At 46.8% G+C, this 20,123-nt stretch overlaps 1 protein-coding gene across 1 annotated transcript; it reads right to left on the bottom strand.

Annotated features, from left to right (window-relative positions):
* Positions 1 to 1,625: 1,625 nt before the first annotated feature.
* LOC119441135 (uncharacterized) lies at positions 1,626 to 19,690 on the bottom strand. Its single transcript, XM_049662935.1, has 5 exons — positions 19,670 to 19,690; positions 12,624 to 12,775; positions 8,186 to 8,253; positions 4,617 to 4,703; positions 1,626 to 1,836 (listed from the first exon to the last, which is right to left on the bottom strand). Exons 1-5 carry the CDS (start codon positions 19,688 to 19,690, stop codon positions 1,712 to 1,714), a joined length of 453 nt encoding a protein of 150 aa, XP_049518892.1. The 3' UTR covers positions 1,626 to 1,711.
* Positions 19,691 to 20,123: the final 433 nt, after the last annotated feature.

The following is a 20,123-nucleotide window of genomic DNA, read 5'->3' as shown; positions in this document are numbered from 1 at the left end:
AGGCCACGTTATACCACATGGTCTGGGCGTGCCAACAGAACCTGACAATATCGGCCAAGAATAATCCGACGACAGTCGTGTGGGAGGCGACCCTGTCCAGCTCGGACCCCGAAAAGCAACAAGCACTGGTCAACCGAGCCCGGACGGCGGCAAAAGCCAATGGTCTTCCGGACTAGGAGGTCCGACCACAAAACGACTAATAATTTTCACTAATAAATGTTTTATTCTCTTCGTTCGCACCTTCGCCACAGCAGCTGTTTGGTTGCAAAAAAGATTAAGCTAGCCGTCACGCCCCACTTAACAGGCGCTGCCGCGAAGCCAGAGCAGCGTTCTGCCTTCCGCTACTGGCCTGAGTGCTGTGCGCATGAACACAAGCATTACAACTAAGCAGCTGTGCACCTACGACACCGTGCTGCAAACATCCCGCTCAGAACGCCAAAGTATTCGTTTGGTCTCACCTCATGGAACGCCGAGCTGCGAATCCCGACAACGCCGCTGGCGGCGCTCCTTATCACGCCAGCGTAGAACTACTGCGCATGTATACTAACTCTACGTCCACGCTGAAAAGTGCGAGGTTTGCTTCTGCAGCAATATTTAGCACGCCTATTACGTTGCGCCTACACTTCTGCCACTTCCTCGTATTTTTGAACACCGTCCGAAGAGCTTTAGCGCAACGTTAATAGCATCTATTGCTTTCATTCATTGGTTCTGCGGCAGATTGTGTCTGCGCTCTGAGTATAATGGTGCTGGTTGACACGAGCCAACTCCGTTTCCGGTATCTGCGGGTTGGCACACTGTGCAAAGCAGTAGCCAAGAACCAAGCATCAACAGCCGCAAGGATGAAAGAATACGAAAGAGATATTCACTTTAAGACTAATACTTTCTTGAACCTAATCAGGCAACTGAAACTAGAACGTCACTGATGAGGATGGTTCAGTTTCAGAGCGCAGCTCCAGCCGTTCCTTGCGGCGAGCGTAGGCGTCGTCCCTCGGCGTCCTCATAACCGAGCCAACGAGCACAGCGAAGGATGAAGTGGCGATCGCGGAGTGAGGATGAAAGACGGCGATAGCGAAGAAAGTGCGAGAAGGAAAGCGGAGGAGGAGGGTATGGCAAAATTGTGAGAAGAAAAGCTTAGTGCAGCGCAAGACGGGCTCTGTGGCGAAGATGGCTACCAGTAGCATGCGTCGTCTGTTCACCGATGACGCCAGTGATACCATATATGGAAACAAAGCACTGCATGAGTGGAGTTCTGTCTGCGGCGGCTGCTGTGAATTGCGCCCATGCGTCACCCACGTGCTGCCTGTCGCGATCTCCTGATTAGCGAGGCAGTAGCACCACACTTTGCTCCATTTGCAACGTGCCGCACGAGACAGATTGTCCTCGCCAGCCATCATATAGCGAAATGAAAACACGTATGCAGCTGCGCTCAAAATTCGCATTAGGGAGTATCGTAATCGTCGCTGATTTTTTAAACAATCTTTACCGATTGTGCAATGCAGCAGGAAGCTTTAGTGATCTTCCGATAAGCGAGGAAAAAAAAGAAAGATTGCTCCTCGTCAAAATGCTTAAAATCGACATATTAAAATCGACATAAAAACGTCAAGCATCAGCTGCAGACATTTTTATAGCATTTTATTTTCGGTTGACTATACAAATACACAAGCAATACGTAGCATCCTAAGCCAGTTGCCATTTCTCCGGGTCCGTCCCATTATACTTGACTGCAAGACTCCTTATCGTAGGCCATAACTTCTACACCACAGTTCTTTTGAAATTGCTCGGTACACTTGCTGGGAACATTGTCTTTGACTTCGTCCGTAGTCCATAACATGCAATCTGCAAAAAATGCAAATCAATGTTATCAGCGTAAAAAATTGAAAGCTATAGTATTATCGTAGAGGACCAGAACAGCTTAAAATGGACACCTATCATTACTCGCCCTTATCGTGCAGCTAATCTTAGAGGAACTCCAAAAAGACGACAAGAAAATATCTGCCGTGCTAAGTTGCTTTAGATACCCCAGTTTTAGCGAAACAATTGATCTACTCGAGAACACAAAGAGGATTTATTACTTGTTTTCACAACAATGTAGACAGTAAACCAGCACGATTTAACGGCAAATGTTTGCTTAACATGTGAGCGAATGTGTCCTCATTTAACGACACTACTTCGAAAGAAATGTTACTCGGGATAACCCGATGCGTGCTGCGAAAATAAATTGCTTCTTGCCTTCCCATAACGGTACGATAGTAAAAAAGTCAAAGGCCTGCGCGGCACACGCAGCACAGTCACAGCGTAAGCTGGTGGAGCGGCTCAAGAGTAGCTCCAATTTGGGCACCACGCACAACAGGGTCTTCGCGGCAGTCTGTTCGTCTCGTTTTGACGAGAACGATCTGAACTGTCCGCCCGGTGTCGACGGTTAGCTGCGGCTTGTAATGCTCTCTGCTCAGCAGTCTGCTGAGCCCGATCAATCCTTACAACTGCAACTTACATGTCGGGTGCACCACCTTTGCAGGCACCTTAACTAGATGGCGCCACCTTACTGGCCGAGGCTCGAGTCATCTCCACCTTGAGTATTTTCCGCGGCCTGATAGCAAGCGCTTGCGTGGCTCACTGGTAGAGTATCCGGCTCCCACGCAGCGGGCGCGGGTTCGATCCCGCCGGGAATCGGGTAGTTTTTTTCGCGTTTCCGGCGGTAGAGGTTACGCGGCGGACGCCGGCGGTGGCATCATCGGCACCCGAAACGGCTATTGGAATGAGCCCATAACAGCTTACGCTGTAAAATAATTCGAGGGGCATAGTTATCGCTACGTGGATGAATGCGAAAGCATTGCGGCCACGTCGGCAGAAGCGTGGCGATATCCGGTGGCGCCACTGTCGGAGTCGCATCACTCGAGTCGCCACGTCAGCAGAAGCGCCGCGACATCACGTATTCGTCACAAGGTGCTCAAAACGCAAGGTCGTGGGTTTTATTCCCAACAAAGGTCGTGGGTTCGAGTGCCGTAATTAACTGCGCCTTCATGAAATTCGCCTTGATTAACACTAAAGGTCGTGGGCTCGAGTTCCATAGTCAACTCTATCTTAATTAATTGTAGCTTAAAAACGTCGCCTCAATAAAAGCCAAAGCTCATGGGTTTGACTCCCACCAATGGTCGTGGCTTCGATTCCGCCAAAGCTCGTGGGTTTGAATGCCTTAATTAACTCTATCCAAACTAACGGTGCCTTAACTAACTTAGCTTTAATGAATTGACTCTTGGCGTTGTACGTGCCAGAACCACGATTTGATTATGAGGCACGCCGTGGTGAGGTACTCAGGAATAATTCAGACCACCAGGGGATCTTTAACCTCCCCGAATGCACGGTACACAGGTGTTCTTGCGTTTCGCCCACATCGAAATGCGGCCGCCGCGGCCGGGATTTGATCCCACGACCTGGTGCTTAGCAGTGCAACACTATAGCGGCTGTGCCAGCACGGCGGGTTCTGCTTTACTCAGCACCAAATGTCATGGGTTCGACTTCTACTAAAGGTCGAGGGTTCGTAGCCCTAATTAACCCCAAACGTCGGGGTTCGACTCGCAACAAAGGTCGCGGGTGCGTAGCCTTTTTGGACCATCGTGTGGTCACGCCGACAACACCGGGCTTTCCGTCTCATGAGCCATTTAATGCTTTCTCATTATTAAACCGTCAGGCTACATCAGCACTACACGTTTAGAAACAGGGCGTTTCACTTAAATTGAGCTAAACTACGAAGCCAGAAGAACCAAGATAATGTTCTTTCCGTCACTTGGAGATACGCAGATTATTGAGGCAGAAGACACACATTACAATGAGGCAGAAGGCAGAATTCAAAAAAATAATCTGAGTATCTCCAACTAACGACAAACAATACCGTGGTTCTTCCAGCTACGTGGCATTTGCATATTTTTAAAGTTTGGAGCAAGTTAGCTGGAACACCCTGTATAATGTGTGCAGTAACACTAATTCTAGGTCCATGTGGACAGTATTCCTTCATTCTGTGTATAACTTAGCCATGCGTCGCTGCTACGGACACAAAAGGGAAGCACACAGCATAAGAAAACACCTAACTGTCATAGCTCGTTACTCTGATGATGTTCAGTCCCGTGCAGACGTCAGCGTACGTTAGTGCTGCCCAGTTTACGGGCACTAGGTAGGGGCAGTTCTTCAGCAAGTGTTCTAATCTCGGTGTTCTGTTCTGTGTGAAGACAGCCGTTGTATTCAGCGATGCAAGCGAATGCGGACAACAAGGCTGGATGCCTGTTTTGTATCATGGTGAGCAACAAGGTTAGGATACCGTTTCCGATATCGTTATTACGTGGCCGCAGTGAAGGCCAATAACATAGGGGGAGGCCAGGTAGACAAAACAGCATATGCGGAAAGGAATTCTCAAGCTAAGCTTTCATAAAACAGAGGGCCATATGGTAGGCCCCACGCAAATGCACTTATGAGAGCACCGCTGCCGCTCTTAAGATAAGTTTGCCGGGGCTACGCTTATGCTATTTACATATATTAGAAGCGCAGCCTCAACCCTTCTCAATTTAAGAGAAACAGTCCCTATGTCGTCCGTACTTGTGGACAATGACAAAGAAGTTCCTTACGTGGATTGCCGTTATATGGCGTGTCCAACACGGCGCAGGTCTGGTAGTCTGCATAGAAGGCTCTTGCTTCCTCCTTTTGACCATCAGCTGTAAAATTGCGACAAAAATTTAGGCTCTTAGTACGTCCTTTCTTAGTCGACACAAGTGATAACATTAGGGGAAACGTATTTTTCGAAAAAAAAATTCCAAGGTAAAAATTTCTAAACCATAAATTAGCAAACCAAAGCAAACAGAGAGAACTCTGAATAATGCATTAAAATTTCATGCCCGATGCTTCTGCCACTATGATTCTCAGTTTATTTACTTTACCGTTTCATTAAGAATGAATGCCGGTAGTCTCACAATTTGCTCATTAGAGAGGTCGAGTCAAATAATGAAATAGGTGACGAGGTCACTCATACAATACAGCTTTCGAAAGGAATATGAACTTTTTTTGGCGTACACAATATGCGTGCAATATAACGCCAGCACACAACATTGTTCCAGAATTTCTCGACGTAATTTGTGAGCGTTTTTATGCCTTCTTATATAATTGATTATGCGCATTCTTTTTGGCATGACTAGTATTATATTGCAAAACGAGTTGTGGTTTTTTGTCACACTAAAACACAATAGGTCATTGGTTTAACTCGTTGGCGCCTGCGATACACTGTGTTTCCCTGCCTCATTTAAAATAGTCTTTATGGTTAACAGTTTCGTTTCCGTGATTAATGTAGGACTTGTAATCACTTGAAATATTTGACACAGATAAAAATCGACAGAAAAATACAGTCTTTGAGTCTGAGTGTCACAAATCTAATAACATGATTTGTCGAGTGGTCACGCCGATAAACATGATTCGCCATGGTATAGTTCACCAATGTGCAAGCGTCGTGTGAATCAGCATGTTAGGCATATACCTGCCATATCTATAAATGCGTGTATGCATACGCATAGCCGCCATTGAGAACGCCGACATAATGTACTGCGAAGCATTATTACGTGAACCTGTGTGGTTTATAAGGCCAAAAGTTTGCAACAACTTCTGCACTTGGAGTAGGTTCCAACGAGCTCGATGACATTTGCATTTTCTTCTAGTGCAACAGGTGCAGTTCGACACTTGTTCTGCAACGTGTAACTAAGTTCTAATAGGGATGCAGCACAGCAATGGTACGTCTGCACCCGTCCTTCATTCCACTCGTGTTCGCTCTTGGACTGATAATTTAGCATATAATAATACATTGTGTAATACATGCGCCACAATATAGCCGTAACTGATTAAATTCCAGCAGTTGCTTGTCTCTTCTCAAACAGTCAACCTTATGCAATGTGTTTGGCATCGGGGTACCACTCACAACGCTAAATTATTTTAACTAATAATGCCGCTTGAAGCGAAAAATATTTCAAAGTAGATTATGTCATTTGCCCTTTTAGCGTTTCTTTGGGTCTACTATAAGGCCTATTTCTTGTTCATGTAGCAGCAAGCTGAAGTTATGCCTATGAACTCAACGAATGCAGTTTTTGAAAACGATTTAACTGCCTATGAACCTATTAACGTCGGCTACCTATAAGTTTTGGTAGGTGTGTGTTCAATGTCTTTATATTGCGGGAGGCGGCTCGAAGAGGTAGCCACCGTAGCCACGGTTTATTCAAGCCGGCCAGCCATGGCGCCGTGGTATCTCGGGAGCTGCAGCTACCGTGGCCGCTCAGGTCGAGCGGACTATCGTGTTGTTCTTGTTTCCTCAAAACATGGCTCGTTCCCTTCTCGCGCTACCTACACCTGAGCCGTCTTCTCCTTCACCGGCTCTGGAGGCGATGGGCTCGCCTTGGTGAAGTCCAATGGTAACGTCCAGGTAAAGGAGTCCTGGTAAAGTGTGCAGATGGTGTCGTCGTTAATAGTATTGGGTTCACGCAATCCGGGAGAGATGTATCAGGCAGCACCGGCAGCGTAGGTTGCGGACGAGGCGCAGTCACAGTGAGGCCGTAGGGTGAAATCGCCAGTCTGCCGCAGGCTCTCGTAGATGCCCGGGCCTGTAGAAGTCGGAGCTACAAAAGTAGACCGTCCGGCAGCTCGAGACTTGCGTGGAGATAGGCGCAAGTGTTGGTCCCTCAGGGTGCAGATGTCGAAGTGATGCTCGAGCTGAATAAACCAGACTGGCACAGCTACTCCTGTAAAGCTTCGGTAGGCCATGCATCCGCGGAAGATGTGAGCACAGAACATCGGAAAATTCGTCTGCTGCTGCTTACGGCGACATCTCGAATGCCGATAGCATCAGAGTTGCGGTAGACGCTGAAGGCATCGCGAAGGTTGTGCGTATGGCGTCGTCGTGCTTGCGAGAGGGAAATTTGTGCCTTGTGGAGCCGGTGGGAGAGCCTCTGAATTGGTGACGAGTGAGGTGCCCTCGATCGGAAAGCGGATAGCTTGCGGGAACGTCCACGGAAGGAGAGCGGCGGGCCACAGAATAGCCGAAAGAGCTTACGTTTGGCCCAGTCAATGCCTTGGAAAGAGTCGTCACTCAGCTGCTTTTGAAATTTGGAGAAAGCTCACGAACCGATTAGAGGTTTGATGCTGGGGCCGACGCTGGCTGACGATCGACTCGGGTGGACGCGGCGATGTGGGACAAGACGCGGAATGACGCGACGGTTCAAATGCCGAGAGTTGTGACTGAGCGCTCGAAGTGACGTAGTGAGCAAGGACGGCGGCCACAAGTACACATAGAAGTCGGTGGCAGCCGGAGCCTGGAACCTAGTTTAGACGAAAGTGGCTGTCCAGCGGGATGAACCAGATGTCCGGCATGTCTACGTAGAATTCCCGGACACCCCACAACCACGGGACGTCTGCCGGACCGCGTGAGGCCGCGTCACTCTCGCCGTGGTAGATTCGGGGCCCTGACGATTGCATGGATGAGCTCGGTCGTCCGGGTCACTAATTTGTGGGTGGCGGCGCGAAGAGGTAGCCGCCGTAGCCACGGTTTATTTAAGACAGCCAGCCATGGTGCCGTGATATCTCGGGAGCTGCAGCTACCGCGGCCGCTCGGGTCGAGCGCGCTAGCGTGTTCTCTTCTCGCGCTACCTGCACGTGAGCCGTCTTCTTCACTGGCTCTGGAGGCGATCGATAGGCCGCGTCGCTACAATTTATCTGCCGTATTGGTAATTTTAAAGTTAACATAAAGGTTAGCCACTGTGTAGCTTCCCCAATATGATGGATACTTTGAAACCTGAGTTTGTTCTTAGTTAGCTCTCGATATATTTTCCGGAAGAACCTTTTATTTTTTTATGCAGATTATCTTGATTCATGCTGCCTTTTAACTTTCACTCACCTTGTCTAGGCAATGGTTACATTTCCATACATTCCTCACCTAAATATTACTTGCTTTCTACAATCTGCACTAATTTTATGGCCTTACTGAAGCTTCTGTGTCCCTGGTAAGGTAGTGACTTGTCGTTGCGTGCACCCTCATTAACTAGTGTTAACCGCATGTGCAAAATGACAGAATAATCCGCAGAACAGCGCCGTTCCACTATACAATATGTTTCGCGTGTGTTGATATTACCTCCACAAGCATTCAAGTGAGGTATTGTATAGTTACCATCATCGATAGTGACGAATGCCTTGTCGGGTGCGTCTCCTTTCTCGTAGTGCACGGTGATGTTCTTTCTGAATTTATTTATTTATTTATTTATTTTTTGCAGTACTGAGTGCCTTATAGGCTCGAGCAGGAGTGGAGTATCAAAACAAAAATTAGTACAAATGCAGGCTCACAAAACGAGTTCACAAATAGTTCACACTTGGAAAGAAAAATTCAACAAATAAAGAAGATTAATGCAACAGCATCTGTTCCAGTGCTTCTTGAAAACCCGTCGCTTCAAAAATGTATTGAGGAAGAGCGTTCCATTCGGACATTACCTATGGAAAAAAAACATGTTTCTACGCATTGGTTTTACCAGATGTCGGTTTTAGTGCATGATCATGAGTGTTTCGAGACTTTCGGGTATTTAGGTGTTGAACATATGAAGGTATGGACAAGTCTAATTTACCTTTCAATATATTATGCAAGAACACTACACGAGCATATTTACGACATGCGATGTTGAAATGCCATTGTCTTACATAAGCTTAGTAGGGGAGTCGCCTTTTGTATTTGACAAAAATGAATCTAACAGCTTTCCTTTCTATCATCTCTAGCTTATGTATATCCTGCTTAGTTTGGGAATCCCAAATCACGGACGCGTATTCTATTTTGGACCTTATGTGTGTATTGTACGCAAGCAACCTGAGCCTTGCTGGAGCCTTACCAAGTCAAGCAACACAACTTCTTAAAGGCTGATGCACAAATGCCAGAAACATGACCCGACCAGAATAAGTTTAAAGTGTAACATTTCAATATTTGTGAATAGTACCCTGTACTGAAATGATCACTAGAACACGTGAGCACTTTAGAAATCGATTGGAAAAATTAAAAAAAGCAAGAAAGATTACCTGTCGTGGGCTTTCATCATTTAAAACGAGCGGATAAATGCTGTTGATACATTTGATCATTTTGACCAATTCATCATAATCTTTTATAAGAAATTTCTCGTTGTAAAAGTATGGGTAGCTCTTCCAAGCTTCTCATTCTACAATTAATTTATTGGTGGTTTAGAATTGCTTCTACTTTTGAATCTGGTGCACGGATGGTAAAAATATAGGCCGGAGAGTCCTCCGGTCGGAAGCAATAGTTAATCTGCACTGTTGATTATGTTGTGCTCTCCACAGTAAAAGTTTGTAGCGAGAAGAAAAACGCAACATATTATGTAACATTGTGGAAGGGAAAAATTGTCAACTACCCAAGCGGTAGCAAGAACCTACAAGGAAAACTCCTACGGGTTTCTGAAAGAAAGTGCCGCATTTGAAGAAAAATTTGTCCCTGTCCGAGATTCGAACTTGGGATCAACACCTTTCAGGGGCGGTGGCTCTAGCATCTTATCTAAATATTATTTACTAAATAAATTTATTGCGAGTAATGTTATAAACGTGGGGAAATGGCTAAATTGAAAATATCCAGAACCTTAGGCACGATCACTCACTGCAAACGTTGCCTAGCAATATTTTACAAGAACGGTGACCCAAAACCGGTGATGACGCGGGGGAAGTTACAATTTTAGTAAAGAACTGCGGTAAAAGTAGATTAAATATTGAAACAGGCCCTGACGTCAGACCCCGTGCGGTGCCACTTCGATTCGAGCACGCCCACCATCCTTCACACTGACGTGTGAAGGATGTGAAAGGGGGACGTCAGTCATGGAGTCGGTGCCGTTCTATACTGCAACGTGACAACACCTTCCGCGAACGAGTAATTGCTTACGCTTGCCGTACTCTAACAGCTGCAGAGAAGATTTGCACCATAACTGAGCAAGAGTTGCTGTTGTTTGAGCAGTGCAAAAATTTCGCCTATGTCTCCATGGCCACCATTTTACAGTCATTACCGACCATGACGCACTGTGCTTGCTTTCATCGCTAAAAAACTTATCGGGTTGCTTTGATCGCTCATTGCGTCGCTTCGCATCGCTACCAATTATAAGGAGCCGCTTTATTCCAGCCGAGCTCATGCTACCGCACGAAGATGAAGCTTTACAGCTGATGATGGTATATACAGATGAGAAAGATGTACAATAAATGCTGATATGTAGATATGATGAAGATGAAAGTCATTTGTATGTTGCGCTCACAATATGTATTTTCTTGCTAATTTTCATCGGTATTGAAGCGGTTGTAACACAGTTTTGAGAATGTCGTTATGCTTTGTGCGTTGGCGCATGCGGCGCTGTACTTGCGAAATACCTCGATTTTTTTTAAAATTTGACGATTATTGGTGACAACTAGCCGTTTAATCAGTGAAGTGCTGATATTAGCTACAACTTTTCAACACGAAACCACATGAACTAGTTCGTATTACTTATATTTAAAGGCTCATTTAACGTCCGAATTATTGTATGCGCAGGCAAGTGCGTACGTGGGTATTAGGTTACGCTGGGTAGGCGTGACCACCTTTACAATCCGGTGCAGCACCATGAATGCCGCAAACGGCAACCATCCTCGCGCGTCGGCGGCAGAAACGTTGGTATAGAACGCGATCCATCTCGTACCGGGAGCCAACATTTCCGTTGACCAGTGTGCTATCTGCACAGCATTACCGGCAACTTTTGCGCTCAGCAGACCGCGAATCGCGCAGCGGGAATGCGGCGCGGGAAGCAGCAACATCTGCGCTGGCACACATCATGATGGTAAGTAAAACGCATTATATAGCTCAGCCTGCGCATACACCAAATTCAAAGAAGTGCACATGCCATCTGTCATTGTTACGACTTACCTGTGTGGTGAACAATTTGTGTCGCACGGCCAAAACCACCACGAAAGCCTGAACGTTATTAATACGGGGAGCCGCCCGCAGCCGTTGAAAAATGTCTAGGAGGACGTAACTGGGACAAGCCGTTAGCCATTGCGCTCGCGTTCTCGCCTCCTTCCCCACGGCGTGCGCGACGCCCTGATGTCTGCGTAGGTTTGCCAGTGCTGTCTTCCTTCTGCTGTGCGAGACGGTTAAGCTTCGTCTGCGCATTCGTTCATTTTCCTCCTCAGAAGGGAAGACGCCGGTGATGTCTCTGTGTGCGCGTGTGCGCATCAGTGCATTTCCCTCTGCTAGGCCAGTGGCGGTTAGAAAATCCGTTGTACTGGCTTACGTGTGCCGAACGGCGGCCGCAAGTGTGGAGAGCGTTCACTCTACTCCTGAGCGAGGGTATTCCAAAGACTGTAAAAACGGCCCCGTCCGCGGACTTGAGCCTTCAGCCTCCTGGAGCCCAAACTAAAGTGTGTCGCTCTCGGTCAGGAAGCTTGTAGAGCGGAGCTCTCCGTAACGATGTAAGTAAAAGTTATTTGTTAATTGTCACGTGGATCGTCTCGCATCTCTGCCTGGCCCCCTCCATACTGGTCAAGCTCCAGACCGCCAGGCCGACACTGCCTCCATGGTCCGGGGTGCAACAGATTAACGCCATGCACCGCTGCGTCCTCGATGTTGGTCGAGTTAATGCGAAGTTTGGCTATAAAAATGGTCCATTTCAGCAACGCGAAGGGCAGCGCACTTCACATGGCAGACTAATTGGCCGGTCCTCGCTCGTGTACAGTCTACGTTGGACTATCAACCAGCCTATTAATGTGAGGCACAGGACCCCTGAAGAGTGCAGTATGAATGCTCTAAACAACATCGTATTAGTGTTTTGTTAATTTTCTGTTTATCAGTAAAAAAGCTTCGCTGTTGAAGAAATTCATATTTCCAGATATTGAGCTAGGTATCACCGCCCCTGTGGCGCAGTCGACCTGCGAGTGTGCTACCAGCACCTGTATCCACGAAAAGCTGTTCATAAGAGAAAACAAAATCAGCCAATACTGGTTCCGGACCTATCATTAGTGAAGAGCACTTATGAACGACGAGCTTTGTGCATTCAGCACCAGATGTTTAGCACATGGCAACGTAAGGGCAACTTTAATAACAGTTCGATCTGTCATCTAAATATTCCTGTGTAAATCAACAGGGTTGAAAAGCGCTCAGTATTAGTCAGCGCTATTCCGTTTAACTCCAGCTTCCCATTATTATAGTCTTGAATTCGCACCTATCGCGATAAAAACAGCCACAAGCTTGTCTGGCGATTCCGATTAGTTGTCATCTTTGCATACGTGATAAACAACTCTGCAATAAAGCAGGCACACGTCTATACGACGCCACGATCTTGTAATTCCGTAATCTTTTGAATTCATTTTACTGTATTTCATCCTTTACGGGTTCAAGTAGCTTAAGCCAACTGACCATGTTATATCGTATATATTTTTCAAGAAAATCTACATATCTAGAGGTTGCAGCATTGTTGTCAGTAAGCCACTCAAGACGTATGGCAGAGCACTCATGGTAAGGAATGACAAATTTAGGATTCGCCCATCTGTCATTTGTATGCTCGAGTGACTACTCAGTCTTGTATGACTGAAGGTTCATAACTCACTTCACATGACCATTCAGACCCTTTAGAACCCAGACGTAATCAGCAGTCGGTCCATCCTTGTGAAATTTTGTTCGGACGGCGGTCAGACAATCGAGATCTCCATCGTTGTCAGTGTCGAATATTGCGACGCCATAGGGATGCTTCTCAAAAACCTGTAAAATGGTACAGTTTCATTGGAATAATGGTAAACAAACATATAAGGGACGAAATGGAAACCACCAGGTGATCATACCCTCAAAATAGTGGGCTGAATACTAAGGGGCAACAAGTATCCCATAGGTAAGGAAAAGTTAAAGTGAGGGTTTGCCTTCCACCCCCATTTATTTTGTTTTAGAAGTTCTGAAGCAATGATGTAATATTTCCAACCGCAGATACCGTACTGACTTCAACATGGCAATCTGAAACTTATCTGCGTGTATTCAATAGGTACACATACGTAGAATAACGCTTCATTTTGATTGAATAAAATCCTAGGACAAACAAATATTATCGCTACGCTGCACCTTCACACATGAGAGTGAAGTAAAATACGGTCAGTCATATATTAAGGACAGTCTTCTCACAGCCAACTACGACACTAAATTGAGGTAGAATTTTTCAGCTATAGCTTGTTTTCCACTTTTACCGACTGCCTTCATCTCCAGTCAGTATGCTTTAGCGTCGCAATGAGTCAAGTTATTCAGCACGGGGAACGTGCCACCGTTACATGAAGACGAGTGTAAGTGACTCGTGTGCTGTTGACAAACATAGACATCTGTCTTGTATAGAAAAAAAAAGTTATTGGGATGGATGCCCGGGTTTCTTGATACGTCGGGTCCGAGAGCACAGTTTATTTGGGCTGCAGACTAGTCCTAGGAATCCCAAAGCAAGTTTTGCGTAATAAACAGTAAATCACCACCTAAAACAAACATATTTCATGTCGGCCTATAGGTATCTCTTAACCTTACATAACTTCTAATGGAATAGCATATGATGCGCAATGGCTTCTTTAGTATTACTAAATTTCTTGCATGCGTGTTACACTTCTCTTGCACCACTGTGTGCATGCCAACGTTTATCTGCTCGTATCTATTACCTCTCTATCACGTCACTTCCAATCTGTGTTTGTCTTGTCATATTACGTTGCACGGTATCGGTGTTTCACAATTCTATAAGCGCCTATTGGGCCCTCGCTCATTGGTTGTTAAGCAACACTTAATCAAACACAATGTTACCATTACGACGTATTGTGCTATATTTATTCGTCACGTGGCATTATTGAAATCAAATTCATATAGAACAGAAGGGTTCAGAATGTTGCGCCATCCACCCGGCCTGCCACTCTCTTTGTTGTTGTTGTTGTTGTTGTTGCCTTAAAACAACAACAACACTTTTTTGTGCCTGTGTGCACTACTTGGCTCTCTTCCTCCTCTTTATCCATTTATTTCCTCTGCCACGCCGGTTGCTCCACCGAAGCTATACCTGCCTTACATAGACGAATGTCGTTCTTTATTTGCGCGACGTTATTGCTGTTGAGGGCTTGCAAGGATCGGCACACTTAAGTCTTCGATTAGACGGCCTCCGGAATTGGCCCCCTTCAAAAACCACCACATTAAAGCTCTTGCGGTGACACATATCGAGAAATGTGTGGAGAAATGTAGAGAAAATGACTCAACATTATTTCCAAAGTGTGGGACGAAATCCACGGCCGCTACATAGTTACTTTGTTTGCTTCAGTTCATAAAAGAGCGTTTGGTTAAAAAAAGTAAGTAGAACAACACTGCAGTTTTACTCCGAGCTTGATGGCGCATATCTTATGACTTAAGTCATTCTGGAAATTCATGCCAAGTGGAAAAGCCTTGCAGTCTCGCCGACTACAATTCATAAATTCAATATGAACAGGTAATTAATTGAGAAATGACTTAGTGGTTTTTTAGTTAGATGAATATGTGTTTGCATTTTTCGTCGAAGTAATGTCCGCGTCTCTCAACAAAGTGGCCCGAGTGGCCAGTCGAGCGGCAATTTCGCGTGTATTCGCGGGCTTCTTTCCCGCTCGGAAAAACACTTTTATGAAGCACGTATTGAGCAACAGGCAGCTGTATCGGGTGTTTTTCATGTTACTCTACAATTATATGATTGACACTTTTCATCTAAATATAATACTTGAGAAGTTTAATAATTAATTAGGACTAATTGTGTAATTAGGCGGAATGCAAAACATAATTTGAGCATCACCAAGCGACGGCAAACAATATTACTTTGATCCTATCCAGCTACGTAGCATTTGCATATATTTAAAGTTTAGCCCAAGTTAAGTGAAACACCCTATAAATGCATACAAACCGCAAAATGGTGGAGAAGAGCCGGAGAAAGGTATTGCTTTAAGAACGTGAGCCTTGCAAAAAGCAAACGTAAGGCAGGGATAATACATGCCTTCATTATATCTGTGACATCATCCTGTGTGTCCGCATTGGAATCGCCGAAAACTGACGGCGGCGTGAACCAAAAGGTGCAAATACACGTTACGACAATAATATTTACTTGTGGCATTTCGCTTCGACCAGGTGCCGTGTGCTTGTGAGCCAAACAATACGCGACCGTCTTTTATAGGAATACTACAGGGCTCTTTAAACCAGTGGTTTGACAGAAATTCAGTTCGGGTTGTGCATTACAGCGTTTGAGCATATTGCTGTGAGAGTAGATTATAAAACTTGTTCTTTCCGTTTTATGAGTGATAATCTTTTTTTTTATATTTGTACTGCCAGAAAGCTTGCCGCGGCAATTTCAAACTGGTCAGTTACCTGTGCTGTCAGGTGTCCAGACAATAATTGCATAAATACAGTGCAGTGGACGCTCCAGCTTTTGTATCTGTCGCTTATCCGTAAATTCATTGAGGACTTTATTCGTTCTGTAAAGGAAAATACTATTTGCTGTTTTTCCTCTTCTTTTCACTTGCTTTTGCTATAAAAGTAATGTGTAAATGTAAAGATGGGGCGATCTCACATATTATTTTGCGGCCCGCAATATTTGACATTTAATTATAAACTGTATTAGAAGGTGCAATTGATTTTTTCTCTTGCCCTTTTTGCTCTAGTAGCTTATAGAAACTGGCCACACTGGAGTGATAAAAAAGTTAACGTGCGACTTCAGTATTATGACGCTTGCGAGCTCAAACGTTGCGAATATATTTGCAATGAGGCACACGAGCCATGAAATAATTGTGTGGATCCCAGATGCGGCGGGACTCGATGTTTTGCGAAGCATTTTACACGTATGAGGCCGTCTAGCGTTGCTTGTGTTGATGCAAATCGTTAATTGGTACGGCATGTTCGTCTACGGCGAGTTCTGCGTGTAAGGCGAGTGGACGTGTAACGCAGCTGCAAGACAATGTCGCCGTGGCAACAACAGTAACCCATTGACGGGGATGGCATGATGACTTCATTGTGGTACTTCGGTGACGAAATGTTACGGCCTGTTCATTTCGGCACTTGGCCGATACTTACTTTGGCACAGTCTCACACAGCATCTACGTAACAAAATTGTCATGGGTGTACTGTGGAACAGGAAGCTCTTTCACGGCGCGAATTTTCTCCGGGTCCGGTCGGATGCCCGACGCATTGAGGACATGTCCAAGGACAGTAATTTCACGCTGGCCGAAGTTACATTTCATCGAGTTGAGCTGTAGACCGACCTTGCGAAAAACAGCAAGTACAGCTGAAAGGGGCTCAGGGTGTATGCTGAATGTGGGCGAGAACACAATAACATCATCTAGGTAGCAGAGACAAGTCGACCACTTGAATCCTTGGAGCATTGAGTCCATGATACGCTCAAAGGTAGCAGAAGCGTTGCACAGCCCAAAAGGCATAACTTTGAAGTGGTAATGACCATCAGGTGTTATAAAGGCGATCTTTTCCCGATCGAGATCAACAGCGATTTGCCAATATTCGGACCATAAGTTCATGGACGAAAAATACTGCGCCCAGTATGGGTAATCAAAGGCGTCAGCTATACGAGGTAGTGGGTAGACGTCCTTCTTCGTGATGCGGTTGACGTGCCGGTAGTCGACGCAGAACCTCCATGTGCCGTTCTTCTTTTGTAGCGTGAGCTTCGCTGGACGAGGTTGAACAGTTTCGCGTGGCTCCTGGAGAGCCGTGCTGCGCTTGCGCGAGGAGCAGTGACGTCACACGGCGCAGAGCTGGCGCGCCGGAGCCGCCGCCGCGCGCGCCTCGCTGGTCTGCGCATTAAAGAGGAGTGACGTCATAGCCGCGGCAGACGCACTGGCGCCGGCGCGTGCCCAGCTGTGCACCTCCGTTGCGCAGTAGCCATGTCTGACGCTGCGCCAGAGCCGTTTGATAGCGCCTCTCATTTTGTGCGCATGAGTTTGCCAGTGAACTGCCAAACGTTGCGGTGCCCAAGGGTGAAGCCTGTGCCGTTCAGCTTGGCGAAAGTGGTACGGTCATCGAAGCCGTGTACGTGTCGCCGAACAATTCAGTAGAAGACATTATAGTGGCTACGTCTATACCTAGTCGTGCGGCAAGTGAACTGTGTGTGGTGGCTGGTGACTTCAATCGTGCTCGAGACTGTCTTGCTGTTCCTTTGAAGGACACGTTTAACCTGGACTTAGCCAGTGTTCCAACTGTACAGACGACCCAATGGGGAACCACCATTGATCCTGTGTATCAGAGACAGACAATCAATTCCAATTACTGCGTTTGGGCCATGGAGACGGCAGCGTGGTACTACACTGACCACCGGCAGTCTTAGGCAGTCTTTGTGGCAATAGAAAAGCAACCAGACGTTGAGCATATATATATATATATATATATATATATATATATACATGTGTCACATAACGCGTAGACCGTGTGTGTGTCATTGAAGCAGCAGTAAGCATGATAATCAAGCTAATCCTAGACAACCAGAACAGCTAAGAATAACCAGCTAAACCTTAGCTCACGCTACGTATAACCTGGCATAGCCGAGCGAAGCCACTGCTAATTTTTGACCAGACCGACAGGTGACACGCATGGATTTGACGATGGCTCAATGATGTCTTTCGCGAGCATCTTGTCAACTTCCGTTTTGATGACTTGGCGCTCCGAAACTGAAACTCGGTAGGGTCGCCGATGGATATGAGGATTATCGCCTGTATGTATGCGGTGTTTTACAAGTTACGTCTGGCGTAAGGGATGGTTGTTCAGGTCGAATAGGTCCTTGTACGAAAGCAATAAAGTGCAGAGCTGTTCAGCCTCCACAGGTGTGAGATTAGGGGCGATCATTTTCTAATGTCGTGGTAAGTACAATTGGCAGACCGGAAAGGCTCACAGGAAGCGTCGACGACAAAAGTCTCAATGCAGCGAACTTTTAAAGCAGTGATCGTAGCCAGGGTGATATCTTTAGGCAGAACTTGCTTTGTGAGCTCGAAATTCACCACATGGAGATACGTGCGATTGTCTGTGACCCTCCGTATTGTATGCGGGACAGTAACGTTGTGGCTGAGAACGATGGCAGCTATAGGAGCGGATATGTAATCCGCCTCGGGAACTGGCATAGATGGCGACATTATGTCAAGGCCTGTTGTGGAACGGGAACAAAATCAGTCGGTCTTAGGCGAATTTCGTGAGGTGTCGGAGGATCGTCTAGCAGAGGCAGGTCAAGACTCACAGTACTTAAGGAACAATCGATGAGCGCGGTATGGGCAGGGAGGAAGTGTAGGCCTAGTACGAAGTCAGGGGAGGGGGGGGGGGGGGGGCATTGGCCAAGCACAGTGAAAAGGATGACAGTATAGCAGCCGGAAATGCTCACACGTGCAGTACATAGTGCGAACACGACCCCCGTGCTGCCGTCGGCTATTCGTACGACCCGAGTAACGGCCCGCGTAACAATTTTCCTTAAAAGGCGGCGAAGGCGGCCGGTCACAATGGATATGTGTGCTCCGGTATCTATGAGTGCCGTGACGGGTGTGCCATTTACGTGGACGCCAAGAAGGTTAAGTTTCGTAAACAGCGTCAAAGGAGGATTTGGCGGCGAATCCGAGATTGCAGCACCACACCGAGGTGCCGCGTTGCCTAGTTTTCTGGCTGGGACAATCCTGGGTAGGTCGGCAAAGGGTGAGTGGTGAAGCTGGGGTGGACGTGGCGACAACGTTGAAGCGAGAGTGAGCGAGCATAGCGGCGAGTAAAGGTAGTGGCGTCGGAAGCTAGTAGAAGCGACGGGGTGAAGAATTGCGGGGTGAACTTGAGTTCCACAAAGTGTTTCTAGGCGGGACGGCCAACGGCTATGGCAGTGACGGAAAACGTGACCAATTCGGCCGCAGCAGAAACAGATCGGCCTGTCATCAGGTGTACGATGGATTCCGGGCACTGCAGGAATAACGGGAACTGTAGGGTGGACTGCGATATGACCGAGGCATAGGAGCAGGGCTGGTGTCAGGACGACTCAAGGAGCAGGCGCTGGGGAGACCCATTTAGCGATTTCCTGGCGAACCATGGACTGATCAGCGAGACCATCTCAGCAGTGTTGGTCCATGATGTCGAAGCAGGAAACACTGCTTCGAGTTCGCGACGCACAATGCGGGTCACGTTTTCACTTGGTGGTGGCAAGCTAGCTTGGTCGGTTGGGTCGGTACAAGAAGAGGTCGTTGCAGTATTTGGAAGCCGTATAAACTGATTGTGTATGCGGCTGCTCTTCACCTGCTCTAAACGGCGGCATTCCTTCATGATGGCGTCGACAGTCGATAGGGTTCTAAAGACCAGAAGGTTGAATGAATTATCCGCCATACCTTTGATAATGTGCCCAACCTTGTCCGCCTCTGGCAAGGACGTGTCGATTTTATGACAGAGGGCGAGGACATCTTGAATCTTGAAGACATACGACTCGGCAGCAGTTTGGGCACGCATGGCGAGTTGTTGCTTGGCGGCTAGCTGTCAACCGGTCGGATTGCTAAAAACGTCGGACAGCTTCTCTTTAAACAACTCCCAGCTGGTTAGCTCTTCCTCGCGTGTGTAATACCACGTTCGCGGTGTTCCGTCGAGGTAGAACATTATGGTCGGATCCTCCCTACTCACCTTGCTGACGCGCTCATACATCTTCAGCCATTCTTCTACGTCAACACCATTGAGGCCGTTGAACTTGCCGGGGTCTTGCGGCTGAGGTAGAGCAAAGTACTGGGTAGGCGTAGTCGGCGATGCAGCTGCAGACGTGGTGCCTGCCGCTCGATGCATATTGCCAGGCTGGGTGAGACATCAGCTGCGGAGCTCTGTGACGAAGATTCGTACCCCGCACCTCCACCAAAATGTCACGGGTATAAAACTATTGACACGGTGTACTTACACGATATACATAATAGCAACTGAGAATCGAGAGAGGCTGTTTCCACTTCGTTATCTTCTCCGCCATCGATATTGTCTCCTTTTCTCACTGTAACAATATAATTCCTATACAGGCAAAGCACTGAAGAATGTAGGTCCATACTGAAGGCGGTCCAGTGCAATACAAGGCTTCAAAGCACTTGTCTCTACG

Source organism: Dermacentor silvarum, chromosome 2 (genome assembly GCF_013339745.2).
Source record: "Dermacentor silvarum isolate Dsil-2018 chromosome 2, BIME_Dsil_1.4, whole genome shotgun sequence".
NCBI classification, from domain to species: Eukaryota; Metazoa; Arthropoda; class Arachnida; order Ixodida; family Ixodidae; genus Dermacentor; species Dermacentor silvarum.
This window is presented reverse-complemented; position numbering and strand designations above follow the sequence as displayed.

What these genes read in the sequence shown, in the direction of transcription:
- LOC119441135 (XM_049662935.1), bottom strand. Translation starts at nt 19,690, where the DNA reads ATGTATGAGCGCGTCAGCAAG. An exon ending in GGTCTGAATGGTCATGTGAA is followed by an intron (nt 8,254 to 12,623) that starts GTGAGTTATGAA and finishes AAATAAATTCAG; the next exon opens with AAAGAACATCACCGTGCACT. An exon ending in ATTCGTCACTATCGATGATG is followed by an intron (nt 4,704 to 8,185) that starts GTAACTATACAA and finishes GCAATTTTACAG; the next exon opens with CTGATGGTCAAAAGGAGGAA.